We start from the raw sequence: 19,572 nt of genomic DNA on the forward strand, positions 1-19,572 counted from the left end.
CGTTGGTGATGCTAACAGAGAAACTGAAGCTCTCAAACATCCATCAAATAATAATAAAAAAGTGCAGCCAGGGAAAGGGTTTTGATGGCTGACAGAGAGACGCTGATGGGACCGACACTTAAAAAGGCCTTTCATTTATCGTATACTTCAGGGTTCTTTCCCTCAATGAGGAAAGATAATTAAATGAATATAAATCTCACATGTTTTAATCACATCTGTGTTTTGATCTCTGGGTGTATTTTATATATCATTGTCATTAAAGACTGAGTTATTTTGTCTCTAACAAGCACCTCCTGCTCTTCTGTATTCATAATAAATGCGTGGAGCATGTCCTTGATTTACCATAATTTCCTATTCACTATTACAGTAAGAAAATAATCCCAGTTTTCTTATATGTATCAGTGGAGCTTTATTGTTTTCAGTGATAATTTCAACAGTCAACATGCTGCGTTCATTATTCTGCCTATAAAACCAAACTATGGCCTCAAAGGACAAAATGTACTTAAAACCTACAATATCACATATTCAATAACACCTTTTATTACAGTGTTTAATAGTTTATTCTCAAGTGGGCTGCAAATTTTAGGCAAATGTAACAATATTGATTCCCAGTTTGCACTTCCAAGTATGAATGATTATGCAAAGTATGTAAAGCACTGACAATATCCAAGCAACAAGTGACAGATGGGTTTTCTGTTAGCTTCAGTTTATTTTTTTGTTTCAGTCCAACAAATAACATTCAAAAATAAATTTAAAAATATATACAGGCAGAAGCAAAAATACTTATATGCCCAACATACACACAAGTTACCATTTTCAATAATACACACAAACATTCAACAAGTACATTTGCATTTGAGTTGCTTTTTTTTTTTTTTTCAAATAATTCAATTTTTTTTTCAAATTATATATATATATATATATATATAATTGTACAACATTTAACAAAGAAAATAAACACATTTTTTCTGCTTCACATAACTCTAAAATATATTGTGACATTTTATTTTAGAAATCAAATAATGTGTCACCCATTTTTATTTTTTTTATCATCAGTATTTTTATTTTGATAACCCATTAGTTAATTTATTGCAAATTTAGTGAAATAATTTGAGGTAAATTGCAGGTTTTTAATAACATTTTTTAATTTCAGCAATTTGCAATTAAAATGAACTGCCATCATTCAGTATAAGTGTTGGAAAACGGGGAGCCCTGGCAAATACTGTGGAGTTTTATTACAACTGAATTGGTTGGTTCATTTAAACACAATGAGTGATGTTTTCTCTGTCATTTTCATTTGTTCCTGCTGGCCCATTTGGTTGTTCTAAAGGGCTGGATTTGAGTTTGACACATTTACAACATTAAGCCACCCAAAATAAAATACAAAAAAATAACATTAGTCATTGTACACAATAAGAAATACAACAAAATATACAAACACTAAAAATAATACAATAAAATGACAAATCCCTTCAGACTTTGAAGAATCATGATGGTAGGAAGTTCTCACTGGGTGCTTGTTATCTCACTTCCACACGTTTTTCAGAATAAAGTATTTGGAACACTTGTGGAAATTAAATGTATTTCTTTTTCATAAAAATGTATTCTTTCTTTTCGACCCGGTACCAAATGTTCCACGGACGAGTATCAATCTGTTAAAGTTGTGTTTCACTCTTCGAGCTTCTGATTTCCTGATTTAGACATTCACATAAACAAAAAAACAAAAAACAAAATTAACAATACACAGAAAATGAATGAATGCATTTTTTCACAACTTTAACATGCAGAAGATTTGGAAAGCTTAAAATCCCCGTAGACTTGTTTTTTTGCTGGCTCTCCAGACCATTTAAAATACCAACTTTTTGCCTGAAGGCTATTAGGGTGTAGCGTACTGTGGCCTTTTGAAACAAACGTGTGTTTTCTGATATAGTTTTACCTGAGGAAAGGTTGTCGCCCTGATATGAATCCTGAATCAGTGGCAATTCCTGCAGCTATATTTGACATTTTGTAGCATGGATATAATTTGTGTATTTTGTTGCTAATGTTGATTAAAATCAACCGATAGGATCATTTTTTAATTATAAATGCTTTATTGAGTTGCGTAGTGTCTCTGCTGTGAAGCTGAACAAATACAGATAAGTGACAAAAGAAACACCTTGAAAAACCTTTTTTATCAGAGTTTTTCTTATCTTGACAGCTTAATAACATAGAACTGCTGACTTTAATCTAGTTTGGTGTTTTCTTCATGCTTTGGTGACATTTCTACATAGTATAGTGTTGGGGAGTCAAACCACATATTGATCTCATGTGGGCCCGACCAGAAAATTCTATGTTTTTGTGACGGGAAAAAAGGAAATAATCCAAATTTTGGTGTCCAGTTTGCACGTTTACATGTCAGAAATAGTGAGTCATTTGCATTATTCAGAATAAATCTGTATGTATTGGGTCCAAAACTGTTTATTCTCTATATTCACGAGTTATGTTAAGTGTCTACATTATTGAAAATGACTCTGTTTGCTGACACAATTCTTTTTTGCTCCGGCTCTGATCTCCAAAAATGAATAAGTGATTTTACAAATGAATTCAGGAAAATAAGAACCTATCAACAAACTATCCTTTAATATGGACAAAACTAAAATTATGTATTTTGGAAACGGGCCAAATAATGTTGAAATTAGGGTTTCTCTTGATGGCAATGACATTAAACAAGTAAACGAAACTACATGTCTTGGCGTTATACTAGACAACCAATTTAGTTGGCAACCGTATATTCAATATGTTCAAAAAGATAGCGCTTTTGTTGTCATTTCCATCCATCCATCCATCCATCCATCCATCTTCTTCCGCTTTATCCAGGGCAGGGTCGCGGAGGCACCAGTCTCAGCAGAGATGCCCAGACCTCCCGATCCACGCACACCTCCTCCAGCCGTTCTGGGGGGACCCCGAGGCGATACCAGGCCAGCTCAGGGACATAGTCCCTCCAACGTGTCCTGGGCCTTCCACGAGGCCTCTTCCCAATAGGACATGCCTGAAACACCTCCCGAGGGAGGCGACCAGGAGGCATCCGAAAACGGATGCATTGTTATAATTTGCGCAATATAAAGAAAGTTCAATTGAATTGAGTTGAAAAAAAGATTTCTAAAAGTATAGCTGTACTCAAAAGAGAAAGACATGTTTTGAGTTATGGGGCACGCCACACACTTTACTGTTCAATGGTATGACCATATCTCACATACTGTGTAGCTGTTTGGGGAAATAACTACAAAACAAGGTTTCACTTCAAAAACTAGCAATACATTATGTTCATGATACAGGATATTTGGACCACACCGAGCCATTATTCAATAAATCAAAATTACTTTACATAAGCAGAAATTGTAGCTTTTCAAACAAGTAAAATAACATTTAAAGCACAACAAAAACTTCTCCCTAAAAATATTTAGAAACCATTTATTGAAAAAGCTGAGACTTATAACTCAATAGACAAAATCGACTTTCGGTCACTGCACACAGAGACAACAAAAAAGGCAAATTTAGTCCCAAAAAGTATTGAAATAGTACATTTTGAAGTATATCGCTAGTATATTGGGTAAGTGTACTTGGTACCTATAAGTGTACTGAGCTAAATATACTTAAACTATGCTTACTGTAAGTATACTTAGTATGATGCACTTTCTTTTCACACTTCTTTTGTACAAACAGGTCTTGTAAAAGAAGATCTTGCCCTTTTCTATTATTTCATTTGATCGGCTTAGTGTGCAGCAGTGTTTTTAATGTTTGCTTTATCTAACCAAGGCTATCTTGGCAGCGGGAGTATTGAATGCCCTTTGCTGTTATCAGCAACATCCCCAAATGGAAACCAAATCTTACATGTGAGTTGGATGGTTTTATACTTGTCATGTGCTCTGCAGCAGCTTATAAGGTGGGCCTGAAGTAAATCAGCTCTGAAAAATTACTCCGAACCCAGTATGAGATAGTTGGGTGTATCCAAGGGACTTTGTCACTTCCAATATGCTCTCAATGAATCTCAGGGTCTCAACCGACTCGCTAGGAAAACAGCGGTGTAGCTACAGCCCTATTGTGTCAGGGTGCAGGGGAATAGTTTCCTTGGATCGTCTTACAGCTTCAGGAATGAACAGGGTATAGACATAATGGCGTAATGGCTTTGTTTGTGAGTAAAATGTGCATAACACGATGATGCTCGGAAACTGAAAATCCACTTTGAATTTACGCTACGTACCTGACGAGCGTGTTTATGACACTCAAATCTGCTAGGAACCTCCCTCTATTAATCCTCACTGCAGGGAAAAGGTAAACAATCTGCTTGCAGCCCCAACATTAACACAGAAAACAAGATTTTTAAAGACTCTAAGCTCTGTTACCATAAGAGATCAGCACATATAAATTATGCATGTCCCTTTACGACTTGGTTTACAGGCAACAGTAGGAGTTCTTAGCCTCTGCAATAATGATTTCTGCAGGGGGAAGGGTATTTCTTCCTTTACCTTGAAAGCCTGTGCTTCCACTGTGACTAAGGTACATATCCTTGCTAAATTTTTAACAGGTTGCATTAATTAAATATGTTAAAAAATACAAAAAAGATGCAAACATACCAGGATTTCTTTTGTTCAACAACTGCTGCATGTTCTTTAAGCAATTAGTATAAATATAAGAAAGAAAAGAAATCTAAGCTATAACACTATTAACCACTAACTACCACCATCATCCCTTCATCAAGGCACCTGAATATCGATAATTTGAATTTTGATGCTTCATTAAGGTTGCGTTCGATGTGAAAATTATAATTTATTTTTGTGTAAATTACATGCATTTAAAGGCTACAGACATGGGCTACTGGCAGCCTGGGGGCCACATACGGCCCTTGGTCTAATTTTATGCAGCCCCCAAAGTAAACATACAAAATGACTGAAAAATACACAAAACAAAAGCAAGAATACATAAAAAAAAATACAAAGAAGTACAACATTACTGGAAAATACAGTAAAAGACAAGAAAAACTCCAAAAATACTCCAACAACACACAAAACTACCACAAAAATACACAAAATGACTCAAAAAAAATAACATACAAAATTACAGAAAACGACAACAAAGCAGCACAAGCAAGACAACAACAAACATACACAGAATGACAGAAAAAACATACATTACTATAAAAACTGTTTTTTTCCTGTGTCAATGCTCTGATTGCTGTTGATATGTTGATAATGTGGCCCTTCGATCAAACAAACACATTTTTGTGGCCCCCGCTGTGATAGAAGTTGCCCACCTCTGCTGTAGAAAATGTTTTCAAAGGAATCACACATGGTGGAGCAAACTGCAAGGGCCACCTCGTTTTCACTGCGTTCTCAACAACTTGATTCCATGTTTTACTAATGAGTCATTAGCTGAACTCTAATAACATTTACGATATTCTTTTTATTACAGTAAATCAAAGATCTCACAAATATCTATATTTGTACTTAAGATTAAGGTATTATTAGTTTGAGCAAGCTCAAAACTCATCTCTACTCACAATATATGCAACAAATACCAGGCTGGTGGTGGTGAGCCCTTAAAGCTGCTTTACACAACATTTTTTTTCTTTATCAGATAAATCCATAGTGTAAGCCTTATAAATAAATAAATGAATCGAAGATCATTTGCTCAAAAAAAAGAGAAGATTTAAAAGGTTAAAAATAAATAAATACAAGGTTAACATTGCCGCTTGAAAGTTTGTTTTTATCTCCTCTGTAAACACTTTGACAATGCATTGTGGGATGTAGAGTCCCATTAATGGAAACGTGTTTTTCACTGCATTTTACCTGTGATTTCTTTGTGCTTGAGCCCAACCGGTAACTTTGAATCTGACAGATTACCAATGTCCTGTGGGGTTCCTCAGGGCTCTGTTCTTGGACCCCTTCTGTTTAACATTTATATGCTTCCTCAAGGACAAATTTTACAGAACTGTAAGGTTTATTATCAGAGCTACACAGATGACACACAACTATATCTATCACTGAACCCAGATGACTATGGTCCCATAGAGGTGTTGTGTGACTGCTTAGAAGAAATAAACTGCTGGATGAGTGAAAACTTCCATCAACTAAACCATGACAAGATGGAGGTGTTTGTCTTTGGTAACAAGGAAAAGAGGACTGCTATTAGCGAGTATCTTGAGTCTCAATCTTTAAAAGCTAAAGACCAAGTCAAAAACCTTGGTGTTCTGATTGACACAGATCTGACATTCAGCAGTCAGATCAAATCTATCACACAAACAGCTTCTACCACCTAAAGAACATCTCCAGAGTGAAAGGTTTAATGACTCAGAAAGATCAGGAGAAACTGGTCCATGCTTTTATCTCCAGCAGACTGGACTAATGTAGCAATAGCTATAATCTCTATATGCATCACATCAGTTGCAAGCTTGTACTATGTTTGTAAATAAATATATAAGATAAAATAAAGTAAAAACACTTCTACGCGTCCGTCTCCGTGATCAAGAGGTTGAGGGTTGGATGCCAGCGCTATACTTGTCTATGTGTTGAAGTGTCCTCGGGCAAGACACTGAACTCTTGTTCTAAATGGTCGACGAGCGCCTTGCATGGCAGCTCAGTCCCATTGGTGTGTGAATGGGTGAATGAGCTGATAATGAGAAGCAATTTGAGAGCACTTTGGGGTTATAAAGCACTGTTTAAATCAGTTCCATTTCACAAATCAATTCTCTTTCCTACAATAGAATATGTATTCTTTAATTCAGCATGTACATTCATGTCACATTCCTCTATGGTTTGACCTCTGACTGCAACATGGAAACAGCCAAAACACCAAAATCTCATGGGCAGCGTTGTATTGCATTAAACCACGTATTTCACAAATATTCTACAAATTATGATTTCCTAGAAAAGCCTGACAGTCTTAGAGGTTTCATATCATTTATCAATAACAATGGCGCATTCAGCATGAATTTTTTATGTGTATAATATATCAAACATGAGACATAATGTTTGAGAAGGTCACACGATTGAGATACCAAGCATGAGCGCCTGCTAAAAGGGCTCACATTTAAAAACTGCAGCAGATGGGATCTGACACAACTCCCTAAACCCTGAGAGTCTGTGGCAACCTTTTGACTTGTGAAAAATGCATGTTCACAGTTTTTATAAGTTTAAGAATTTAGTTTAGGAGCAAATGTGTCTCTTCAGCTCGTGTAACACTTCAGTAAATGGTTAGGCATGCACAGGCATCCTCTCACCAGTGGGGGATGCGACACCCGCATTTTCATAAAAACAAAAATTCACCCGCGTCACTTTTTACAGAGAGATTCTTTGTTGAAAATGTATTAGTCCAGTTAGGTTGATTGAACGGTGATCAAGCCAATAACAGCCAGCCATTTGATGAAGCCGCCGTTTGAAGAAGGTAAACAAAAAGTTAACAACAATGAGTAAAGTGTAAGTAAAGTGACAAAAAAATTAGTAACAAGTGGCAAAAAATGGTCTGAAAGTGGCAAAAACATGGCAAGAAAGAATGAAAAGTGACTAAAATGGGCCAAAAGCAGTACTAGAGTGGCAAAAAAAAAGACAAAAAACAGAAACCAGGTTGTACGTAATAGCAAAAGGTCGCTTAAATTATCATAATGTGGCAAACAGTAGTGAAAAAGTGCAAAAAATGTAATGAAAATAGGGAACAAGTGTTACTTATTGGGCAAAAGGTAGCTTATTTGGATGAAAAGTGGCAAAAAATAATGGTTAAAGAATTGCCAAAAATTGGATAAAAGTGTTAAATATGAACTTGCAAAAATTGACAAAAATTAGAAAAAAGGGATATTTATTGACAAAAGGAAGCTAAAATCTGAAAAAAAACAGAAAGCAGAAAACATGGAACAAATGAAGTTACAAAGTGACTTAATAACAGCTTTATCATAGTGAATTATTTTAATAAACTAAATTGGGAGTTGATGGTTGCGCTACCCTTAGAACACCCTCACTTTTAGAATCGCTGCTCCACCCCTGGGCATGCATACAAAAGTTATCAAGGTCCCATACTTACAATAATCCCTGTCTCTTCTTTTACTTATCTCTTTTTTGTGAGTGTGCACTGTCTCACTTCTTTTCTTCTTTTCATCTTTCAGGAATCCACTCCAAAGCCTGTGGATCCAAGCAGGCCAGAGGGATCAAGACATTTTTCCAAGTCTTTGTGCAGGAGAATTCAAGAGATTCTAATTTTCTAAATCAACGGGAGTAAATAAACTGTAAAAAAAGGTGGGAGGGACAAAGTTTCATCTTATTATTATTCACCTTTTTATTGGTTCTAATGATCGAAGTGAAGAATCTTTAAAGGCAAAGTCTGTGTATAACAGCAGGCATCCCAACCAACGATTCCTCCACAGTCCTCAGAAGACGGAGTGAAAGAGGAGAAGAGAACAGGATCACATCCTGTGGAGGAACCCAGCTCAAGTTCTGCATTAATTGAATGTCTGGGAGAGTGAAGAGACATGAGAGGAAGCTTTTCCTGTGCCAACAGCTTCAAAAGATTTCACAATTAACCCTCTGGCCATCAGAGATATTACCTGGCTTTTGTTGTTTTTCTGACTGCTGGGTTCAGTTGTGCGCTAAGGACGTGTGTTTGGGCCGTGGCCATGTTTCAGCCCCTGGCATGGAGGCCGGATTCAACCGGCTGTCGGAGAAAAAGCTTGATTTTTCCTTCTCTGCTGTTGCTTCTGCTCAGCTCCCTGAAGGCCACGCAGGCTGCCAAACCCAAAGGGCCCGGACACACACATTTGAACTCTATCCGCATTGATGGAGATATCTCCTTGGGTGGGCTCTTCCCAGTACACGCCAGGGGCCATGAGGGCAAGGCATGTGGGGAGCTGAAGAAGGAGAAGGGCATACACAGACTGGAGGCCATGCTCTTCGCCCTTGATCGCATCAATAATGACAATAATCTGCTGCCCAATATCACGCTGGGGGCCAGGATCCTGGACACCTGTTCCAGGGACACTCACGCCTTGGAGCAGTCGCTCACCTTCGTGCAGGCACTCATCGAGAAAGACGGGACGGATGTAAAGTGTCTTGGCGGAGGTTTGCCCATCATCACCAAACCTGAGCGGGTGGTGGGGGTCATTGGAGCCTCCTCCAGCTCAGTTTCTATCATGGTGGCCAACATACTTCGCCTGTTTAAGGTATGATTGACTCATTTGTTTGTTCACTTGTTGAATACAAAGAACAGAGAAGCATCTTAGATACTGAAAACACTATCTGTGGTGCTTTTGCTTTATCAATCCTCCTGTTTCTAATAATAATTTATTTATTATGTAAAATCATAGTCTATGCCTCATAAATCAATGGATTCAACATCATTTACTCCAAAAAGAAAGAGAAAGGATGTAAATTGCAGTTGGCTTAGTTTGTTGACATTTTTGTGTATTGCAGAAGTGTTTTTCCTTCATTCTTGCCAATACTTCTTGATTCTTCTCCAGACAAGGAGGATAATGAATCTTTTGATGCCATTTTTTTTCTAGTTTGTTTCCAGTATTCCCAGTGTAATCAGAATTAAGTTTCTCCACTGTGACGTTCCAAAAAACCTTGTTTTATCTGTAAATGGAAGCGTTATATGTTGTCACTGTATATTTTATTTTATATTTCCTGTAATTTGTGTAATTGGTATTCAGGTGACTATTGAACATTCTGTCCAGGAACTGCAGATCAATTTTTATTTTTTGGCTAATTTTGGTATATTTTCAGTATTGATATTAAAGGGGACATATGCTAAATCCACTTTTTTAGCCCTTAAATGCATTTTGTTGTATATTTAGAGTTGTATGTTGTATGTTTAGAAGTACAGAAAAGTTCAAATTAGTCTCTTCAGGTGCTCCGTTGATATCTTCATATTCTGTTTTGGTCATATTTTTCAATCTGTTTCGATTTTTCGATTCTCTATTACGTTTTTTGAACAATAACGTCACAGTATTTGCAGCGGAACTGCCAAATTAGGACATCGACTCCAGGTTCAACACTTCGAGCAATCCGCCATTTTTATTTCTCGCTTTTATTTTGTAGTCCAAGCTCAAGGATGCCGAAGTTACGAGAGGATAAGTCAAAATGTTTGGTTGTTGGATGTAGTAACCCACACGCTTCATTACACCGTCTCCCAGCATCAGAACCTTTTCAAAGTGCCTGGTTGAGTTTTATTTTTTACAGAAATGTATCCACATCTGTGGGTAAGGTCATTTACTTTGTCTGATTGAGGGTTCAATTCCTTCTATCTTTGGAGACGACGAACAGAGCACTTCGGTAAGCTGTAAATAACGCTAAAAAGTGTGATGATAAGACGTCCCTGTCATTGTTTTGTTAGCATTAGCAGTTGCACCGTCTTCATATATTAGCGCTGTGTGCTTGTTTTAGATCCTTGATGATATGGCCTACGTGATTTAATTTAAGTCTAAATTTTTCATTAGTCATTTCATTTTGCCGTTTTGCCAAAAAGACTGTATTAAAATGCATTTTGTGACGTTAGCTTGGCTCTAGCGTTAGCTCGGTGCTTGGGTTAGCTCACTTGTTAGGGTTCTGCAGGTTCATCTTCATCTTCATCTCGCTCCGCTGGGTCAGACTCTGGCTCAAACATATAAGGCTGGATGGACAAGTCTTCCTTTGTTGACATTTTGTAAATAACATGTGAATAAACATTTTCAGCGCCGCTAAACAATCGTATCTCTTCTATCAAACTACAAAAATGGCCGAACAGGGTGGAGTTGAACCGAGTGTCACCTCTGCAACCTGGAGAGGGGGCGGGGTATGAAGTGTCTCATTTGCATTTAAAGAGACCGCACCAAAACGAGTTGCTCTCAGAAGCACATCAGAAAAGGGGTAGAAAAGGGGTGGAGCTATAATAATGAGGAATTCAGACCCAAGCATTGCAGTTCCGCTTTATATAGACCACAACTGTATGATTTATATGTAAAAAGGAAGGATTTAAATGCATATGTCTCCTTTAATGTACACTGTCCCTGTTGAATACATAAATTAAAAACAGAGCTATGCATTATTTTAAGGAACTCCAAATCCCACAATGCATTGCTCGAAAAATACCATCTGATTGTGTACGTTGGAGATGAAATAAACTTTTGAGCAGCAGTTTCGAGTTTTGCATTTGGAGTAAATTATGTTTGATTTGTTGATCTATGGGGCATACATTAGGATTTTATTTAATTTCAAAAAAATCATTGAGGAGAGCAGCTTTAAATACTGCTTGCCAGCCAATCAGCTTTACAGAACTATATGGGTCATCTGCTCCCACACAATGGACACTTTTATTAGAAAGACTCTTCTGGGCTATTGGTGAAGTTAGTTGCTAAGCAGGAAGCAATAGAAGATGTCACTCTCCGTGTGTTTGAAAGCGATGCTTCCTGATTTACTGGGACTGGGACAAAAATTCCGCCCTGGCATGTTCTGTCTACATCAGCCCACGACATTATCAGTGGATACCACGTAGAAGATGTTATTAAGTCAGCTCAACATGTGGCTCTTTGTCTAAATTTCAATTATTATTCCCCCAGAAAACCTTAAAGGGGGGAAACTTTATAACCCCTTTTTACCTATTTCCTTTGTTCCTTTTTCCCCCTTTTTCAAAAGGTTCTGACACTTTATTCAGATTTTACCTACTTTTTGCAAATAAATATCCCTTTTTCCTATTTTTTAGGTTCTTTTTGACACTTTTATAAAATTTTTGTCCTTGCGTGCCACTTTTCATTCAAATAAGCTAACTTTTGCCAAATAAATACCACTTGTTTCCTTTTTCCCCTACAATTTTCTTTCCCATTTTTGCCCTTTTAACACTAATATTTGCCACATTTTGCCCAATTAAGCTACCCTTTGCCATTACATACCACCTGGTTCCTCTTTATTTGCCCATTTTTTGGCCACTCTTTACTGCTTTTGGCCATTTTAGTCACTTTTCACTCTTTTCTTGCCACGTTTTTGCCACTTTTGGCCAACGGTATAGTAAGATGAAGTTGAAACCAGAAGTTGAGCAGGGATCTTTAATCTTTAAAGCCTTACACTATATACTGATGCTCATCTCTCATCTCTGCTGTAAAGCTAACCATCTATCTCTAACGCTTCCTCTCAGCGTGAGACATGAACTTGTTCCTCCACCGTGACGTTCCTGCTCTGTTGTTTCCTTAGTGACCTTCAGCTGTAATGCCACAGAAAGCAGCGGAGGTAACGCTGCTTTAAAAAGATGATGAAAAACGTTATTAATAAAATAAATGAAAAAGTCTAGATAAGAAAACACATAACAGCCTTTTTAACCCTATTTTAATTTAATTCCAGAACACAAATGTGGATTTCGTTTAGTCTGATAAAGATCATTTTCTTTCTTTCCCCCTCCATTATTTATGAATTAGTTATTCTAATCTCCTCAGTAAACACCTGGAGTCAGTGTAATGTTTTGTAAGCTCCCTGATATCACAGTGTTACAAACCACATGAGATGTATCCTCATGGTGGAGGCTCCCGGCGATACGTGTAAGCCTACTGCAGTAGATATGTAGTAAATATTGTATTTTTTATTTTTATTTGACTTATTTACAATTGTGTTTTTATGTGTGATCTTGGCTTGAAATGTTCAATATCAGCTTTTTGACGATGAACAACATTGTCTAACACTTAAAGCTGCTACCCATAATATTTTTTAATTTAGATAAATCCATAGTGTAGGGCTCATTATCAATAAATCCAAGATCATTTGCTCAAAAATAAACATGTAAAAGTTTGAAATTCCTATCGTGATTCTCCTGACACCATTTTTGTTCCAGTTTGTCCCTGATATTCTTCGTGCTATTAGAACGAGGTAAAAACTCTTCTATGCAACCATCTCCAGGACTCAACATCCCACAATGCAATGCACAAAAATGTCAACAAACGGGCTGTGTTTGAAATAAATGGCCCACTAACATACTATACAGTACAAATTTAATGAGTATATACTATCTAGTCTACTATAGACTATTAAAGTATGATAAGGATGATGACCGATGATGATCGTTCCTTCTGAAGTATACTTCCAAGTTTCCCAAGATGCATTATACTGTAAACCTAGGCAGTCATTATTATTTTTAGTTTTAGTCTCCATACTGTTGAAATAATATCACACGAAAATGAGGTCATTTTTGCCATCTAGTTTGTTGCTGTTATTCCCCGTAGTATCACCTCACTTAATGAGGCATTACATTCTGCCAGGGTTTGGAACTTTCTGATTATATGTAAGCCCCCAAAAAATGGAATTTTCAGTTCGTGAAAACACCAGAAATGCTTGTGGGAATCACTTTGGGAGAGTTTTTGAGGGCAAACACATGAAATCACACAAGAATGAAATAGAAACACTTCTATGCATCCGTTGATAGGACTCGACATCCCACAATGCAATGCCCTAAACTATATATTACAAACTCAGTGAGTATATACTGTGTAATATATACTATTAGTATGTTTAGGATTATGACCATTCCCACAGAAGTGTACTTCCAAGTTTGCCAAGAGGCATTTCGAACCGACAACGACAAAAACCTGAAGCAAACAGAGGCTGAATATCTCTGATTCTCTGCCTTTGAAAGTATTTTAAGTGAGAAAGTGACCAAGCAGAATATCAACATGTGGTCATTTAATCAATAAAACTCATGTATACACATTTTATTCCAACATTTCTGACATTCCGAAGATTCCATATTGTGCGACTGCCGAAACTTACGGTTAACCTTGTTTGATTTATAGCTTGTGGCCGGTCAAAGAACGATTTTACATTCCTCATGCACTGCATCATGGGTAAGTTGAGTATACCTAGTGTGCTCACTTGAAAAATGTCCCAATATAGTATACATTTGGGTAATTCTTGCATACTCAATCACTACATACTAGTTTTGACGTCAGGCATAGTATGGGTAGAACGTTAGTATGCCAGTTCAAACACAGCCAGGGTGTGATAGTAGATTAATTGATCCATGAGGCCTATGCTATAGATTTATAAAAAAAAAAAATAGTATTGGGTAGCAGCTTTATTTTGGATTTTCAATACCAGACGACACAATACGTACCTAGGCCCCCTTCCCCCACATTTTATGTCACATATAGATATCTCCATTTATCAATGACAAATGCACATGGGGGAATATGTACGTTTATATAATATACATACTTAATGTATGTGGTCCTCTGTTTGCAGTTTCTTAGGCAGCTCTCATTGATTAGCATCTCCTTCTGTCCAGTTCTTGATCTCACTCACATAAAAGCATGAAATCCCCCATCATTAGTCCTTTCTACACCTACTTCATCCATACTTCTAAGCTTTGCCCTGATAACCTCTTTTTCTCTGATATCGTTTCTCTTGATAGGCTGTTTGCACTCCCTTCGTCTGCCTTTTAACTCACAGACTGGAGCAACAGGCGAGGTAGAGCCTCACAGTGGGAGTTTAAAGCTGATATCCAGAGTTTCTGAGAAATCTTTGTTTTTGTAGGATTCTTTTGAAATGCAGAAAAAAAATACCTAACTCGTCTTTTACTATGGTCTACTGCCGGTGGTCATTCATTTACATCAATGTATATACTGTAAGTCCCTCCTTCGTCTTAAAGACTCCTATACAAATGAAAACGATCCGCGAGTGTGCCCAGCCAATAGGCTTCGACTTCCTGTTTTTGAGACTGTCAATCAAAGTGAATGTAGAACTGTGCACGGGAACAACGCCGCGCATCACAACAGCATATCTATAGATATAGACCTATATCAATGTAACTCAAAGTGACCTTGGTATGTTCCGTGATGCGCGTGCAGAAAAGTAGAGGCGTGGCTTCTGGTAGATTGGCAGAGGCAGGGAGAGGAAGTGGAGCTGTTCAGGGCGGGACATTTCAATTGTCTTTCAGAGATATAAAATAAAAATTGTATTTTTTCACTTAATCCTTTTCTTTCTTGTTATGTCATAGATTATCGTAGATTGATTTCTGAACAAAATATCGATAATCGCAGTATCGTCATATTGTGAGATAATTGTTATTGTGAGATTTGTATCGCGCATTGTAACGTATCGTGAGGTACCCAGAGGTTCCCACCCCTAATATGCAGTGGACTGTGACTAGCAAAAATATAAATTGGGCCTGTAACCTAAATTCAACATGAAGTCTGCAATTTTGAATTCAGCGGGCCAAATTTGGCACTTTTTCTCAATTTTTGGCCAAACGGCATCATCTTTAATTTGATCTTTTTTTTTTAAAAAGTGTGAAATTGAAGGGTATACTGACAGAAAACAGGCTGAGGTGCCCACACCAAAGACATTAATACCAATATATTTATGAATAAGGAAGCCTAACAAGGTAACTAAGACATGATAAACTCATGAGATGATTATATTTTTAGTGTGTTTTACAGCTGATTTAAGACATGAGTGAAAACTGACCCGTTATCATTAGCAATGCTAAAAGAAAGCTAACAGAAGAGGAAGGTTATGTTTTATGGAGTTATTTTTTAAAGGCTTAGCAATTGTGATGAATTGAATTTGAACTTTAGTAATTGAGAACATAATTGTAATTGGCTTTCAATGGAAAAATTATAATTGTAATTGTTGGGAATCCACCAATAAAGTGAACCAGTAAGTCTGTGGTCCCTCAGATATAGGGTCCTTAGTTATTATTCCTCCTCAGGGATCCACAGATCAACAGATCCCTGCAGGTTTGATGGAGCTGCAGATGTCTTATCAAGGCTTCCTCATAAGGATGTAACGATTCACTCAACTCCCGATACGATTCGATTCACGATACTGGGTTCACGATACGATTCTCTCGCGATTTTTTCATTTACAAAATGGGACTGTAGACAAATACTGTATTATTTTCCTTTTATTTTTCATTGTCAAAAGAATTCCTTGATAAACTATTCAAAACAATGCAATTTAACTAAAAATAAATCTTGAATTAAATAAATAAAGGAATATTACAAATGAAAATGAAGCCTATTAATTTAAATTATGGTTCTATAATAAACAATGCAAAACTGCATAATAGTTCTTTTTCTTTTAAAAGTGCAACTGAAAATGTATTTTGTGCCTTAACAATTGGACTTTTAAAAAAAAAAAAAAACCCATCATTGCACTGATTTACATCATATTTGTTTAGACCAGCAGAGGGCGCTGGTAACACAGTGGTCGGTTGGCATGCAGATATCTTGCAGTGAAGAAGAGATGCTATGCTAGCAGACAGAGCTAATAGAAAAACGTGACTTTTACAGATATTCAAGTAATATTACAGATATTCTTTCAGTGCTAAAGGGGTAATGAATCATTTATTAACATGTTTAAGAGTAGAAGGCGGCCAGAAAGAAAGTATTAGCAGACTCCGCCCGCCGCCAACACTTCCGGATAGATTCAATTGTCAGAAAATCGATATCAGCCGTGATACCTATGAATCAATTTTTAACTGCCTTACGATTAATCGTTACATCCCTACTTCCTCATATTATGCCCTGCACAGGCAAAAAGGAGCCCAATACAAGCATGCTCCAGCATGCGTCTGAGAGCTTGTGTTTGCTCCTTTGAGTGCACGCTCATGAATACCAACTGGCCATACTAATGAAGAAGAGCCCAGTGATAGACGTGTCGACACGCGTGTACGCTCAAACTGACTGCAACACTAAGCACTAATGCTCGCCTGGAATGGAACACATTAGCAATCAAACCCATTTGCAAACACACACATACACGCGCGCGCGCTCACACACCTCTTTCAGGCCAACATGAGCCGCACTGGCGCAGACAAGAGAATGCTGTGTTTCCTCAGCACTCAGCTGCATACAGTGGTCGTCCACAACAGTATGATGAATATTTTACTCCAGCCTTATGCAACCAACACACAGGCACCCAATGATGCACCTCAACAACATATAGGGAGAGTTCACTGAGGCAGGTGTGTTGTATTCTGCATTTTTGATGAAAAATGACCATTCATAATTGCAGACAAGCTACGTCGTATGATTATGTTATTCATTAGCCTAACAGATGCGCTCACAGTGTTGACACACTACTTTTACAACCTCTTATTACATTATATACATAATCCTCAAGGTCTACCCTTGAGGATTATGTAGTCAGCATTTTTTCAAGGGTTGGCGGGTGGGTATGTATTCACAATGATTAGTAAAATAAAAAACAAAACAAAACTATTCTTCTTGTTTGATCTAATTGTGGGACTAGATTTATTTTTATTTTTTTATTAATTAGTAATTGTAATTTATTACACAATCTTGATTAATCTAAATTAATCATATAGTATTTGACATGAGAAGCAACGTTTTTTGAATTTAAATGGATTTTGGTATATGACTGAATCAATGAATACGAACAATGAGCTTAAGCAATAAAAGTGTGTATTATTTTATTCACTGAGTGCTAACATAATGTGCAATATGAATCAATATTAAAAAAACATTATTATTGCATCGTTCACAAAGCACATACTTTAATTAAGCTATATTCATGCTTTTTAAGATTTTTTGTAAACTTTCTAAAACAAATGTTTTTTTTTGTGTATTATAACAAAACAAAAAAAAAAAAAAAAACTACACTTAGTCCAGAACATGAACTAAACAGAGCAACTGATGAAGCTGATGCATTTTCTTTGAAATAGTCTTTATACATAGCAGGTCATAAGTTGGGTCAGACGATGCTATCTGTAGCACCGCTTCTAGCCCCGCCCACATCCTCTACCACCGAGAGTGGTCGACTGTCCACTACAATCATTTATCACTCTTGGATTTATTCATTTTGGTTCTGAACCCTGTTATCTTGCCCAGTGTGGATTGGATACACTGCTTGCTTGGAGCATGTTGCAGCTAGCACTGTCCGAGTGTCCGCCCTAGCTGTCGGTGCTAGCCGCAACATGTTTAGCATTAAGGTGGTAACGGAGACTGCAACAGCTCCAGTGATCTACAAACTCTTTCTTGCACGATTTGCACATAACTGGGCTTTTATTCCGAAGTGTGTATAGTTCTGGACCCGGACCTCAGACAAACCTGACTCTAGTTCCGTCACTGCCAGATCTTTTCTACATAAGCATAATGTGCTGGTTTACTGAGTGGTCTAATGCGCTAGACTCAAGGATTTTTCCTTCCGCTGATGTGGGTTTGAATCCCACTTCTGATGTTTTTTTTTTCTTTTTTTTTCATTTTAACATATTTAACACGGTAAATTCCACCTTTAAAAATACATATATGAAAAAAAAAAACATTTTAGGGTATTTCCTCGGTTAGGGCTAAAGTAAAAGTGAAGGAACTATAGCTACAGGGACATGGGTCCGGCAGTGACGGAACTACCGGTATTCAGCTTACTACGCATGCGCACAGGAAGTGCCGTAACTATAGTCCGTGTTATTATATTCTAAATGAACGCCCACGTAACACAGCAACGACTTCTGCTCAGGTTCTTCTGTTTCTTATATGAGATCAGTGCATCAGTGTTATGGGTATACCAGGAACTTATGATAAGACAAAGGTTCCACTCTGTTTGGAATGCAAAAAAAAAAAAAAAAGCGATAAACTGCGTTATTTTTTTTTTTAGTGCGTTGTTTTTCTGTAATTAATGAATCATAATTAATGCGTCAATGTCCCAGCCCTAGTTTGTTCAGCTCTGCCATATTTAAATAGCACAGTTGCGATTTACTGAACCAGATTTGTATTTATTGAGCAGTAAAACAATTTTATATATAAAGTCCAACTAGATTTCTGTACTTTATTGTGATATCTTCATTTTTAATGTGTATCTTAGTAAACACTATGCGCAGAGAGAGAGCTTATCTTTAATAGCTGTTTCATGACAATAAGCTTTAGAAAAATATGTTAATTAAACTCTGCATTGATTGGAACAACATATTTAACATTTAAATCAGTGTTTATCTTTGAAAAGTAGTTTTATTCTATAACGCTCAGTGTATTTTTTTCTGCACTGTTGCATCACTGTTTTAATTAATTATTCACACTTTTTCCATTTCTCAAAACCTTTAAAACATTTTTTTGGGGGAGAAAAATGACTGCTAGAATATATAATGCTCTAAATAGAAATCAGTTAATTTTATTGCATCCACATAGGGGTTTGTTACAGTAATAGGCGACAAGCCATTTGATGTTGTTTGTTTCACTGTTAACTGTCCATCTTTATACTCCCTTAGAAAGCAAATCGGCTTCTTTTTCTGGCCTTTCAATGGTTACGTTTGGATTATTCATTTGAAAGGACAACGGCTCCTCTCTGACTGCATTATGCAAAGTGTTCCAAAAAAAATACTCAACACATCCAACATTGTAATGTGAAATGTCCTTGAACGATGGATCTTGGAAAAGTTTAATTTGCAAGTGTGTCCGTGCAATAAAGTTTCAGAATTTATACGCTTCCATTTTTGTCTACAGTCCTTTAAAAATCCAATATGCATAATTTTTTAATCTTTAACCTTAAATCAATGCACGGTATGTAAAAATGTGGCTTTGGGGTGTCAATCTGATTTTCACCTTCGTTGTTGTCGCCCCCCCCCCCCCCCGTGACACAATGG

The 19,572-nt window shown here is 36.9% G+C and overlaps 1 protein-coding gene across 3 annotated transcripts in view; it reads left to right on the forward strand.

Annotated features, from left to right (window-relative positions):
• LOC114463370 (metabotropic glutamate receptor 4-like) overlaps positions 1-19,572 on the forward strand; it is a 222,398-nt gene that overhangs the window by 55,433 nt on the left and 147,393 nt on the right. For all 3 annotated transcript variants that reach the window (XM_028446900.1, XM_028446903.1, XM_028446902.1), the window contains one exon: positions 8,132-9,181. In XM_028446900.1, the coding sequence (XP_028302701.1) occupies positions 8,639-9,181 (543 nt within the window). In that variant the 5' untranslated portion in view covers positions 8,132-8,638. The remainder of the gene's footprint in view (positions 1-8,131; positions 9,182-19,572) is intronic.

Source organism: Gouania willdenowi, chromosome 5 (assembly GCF_900634775.1).
Source record: "Gouania willdenowi chromosome 5, fGouWil2.1, whole genome shotgun sequence".
NCBI lineage: Eukaryota > Metazoa > Chordata > Actinopteri > Blenniiformes > Gobiesocidae > Gouania > Gouania willdenowi.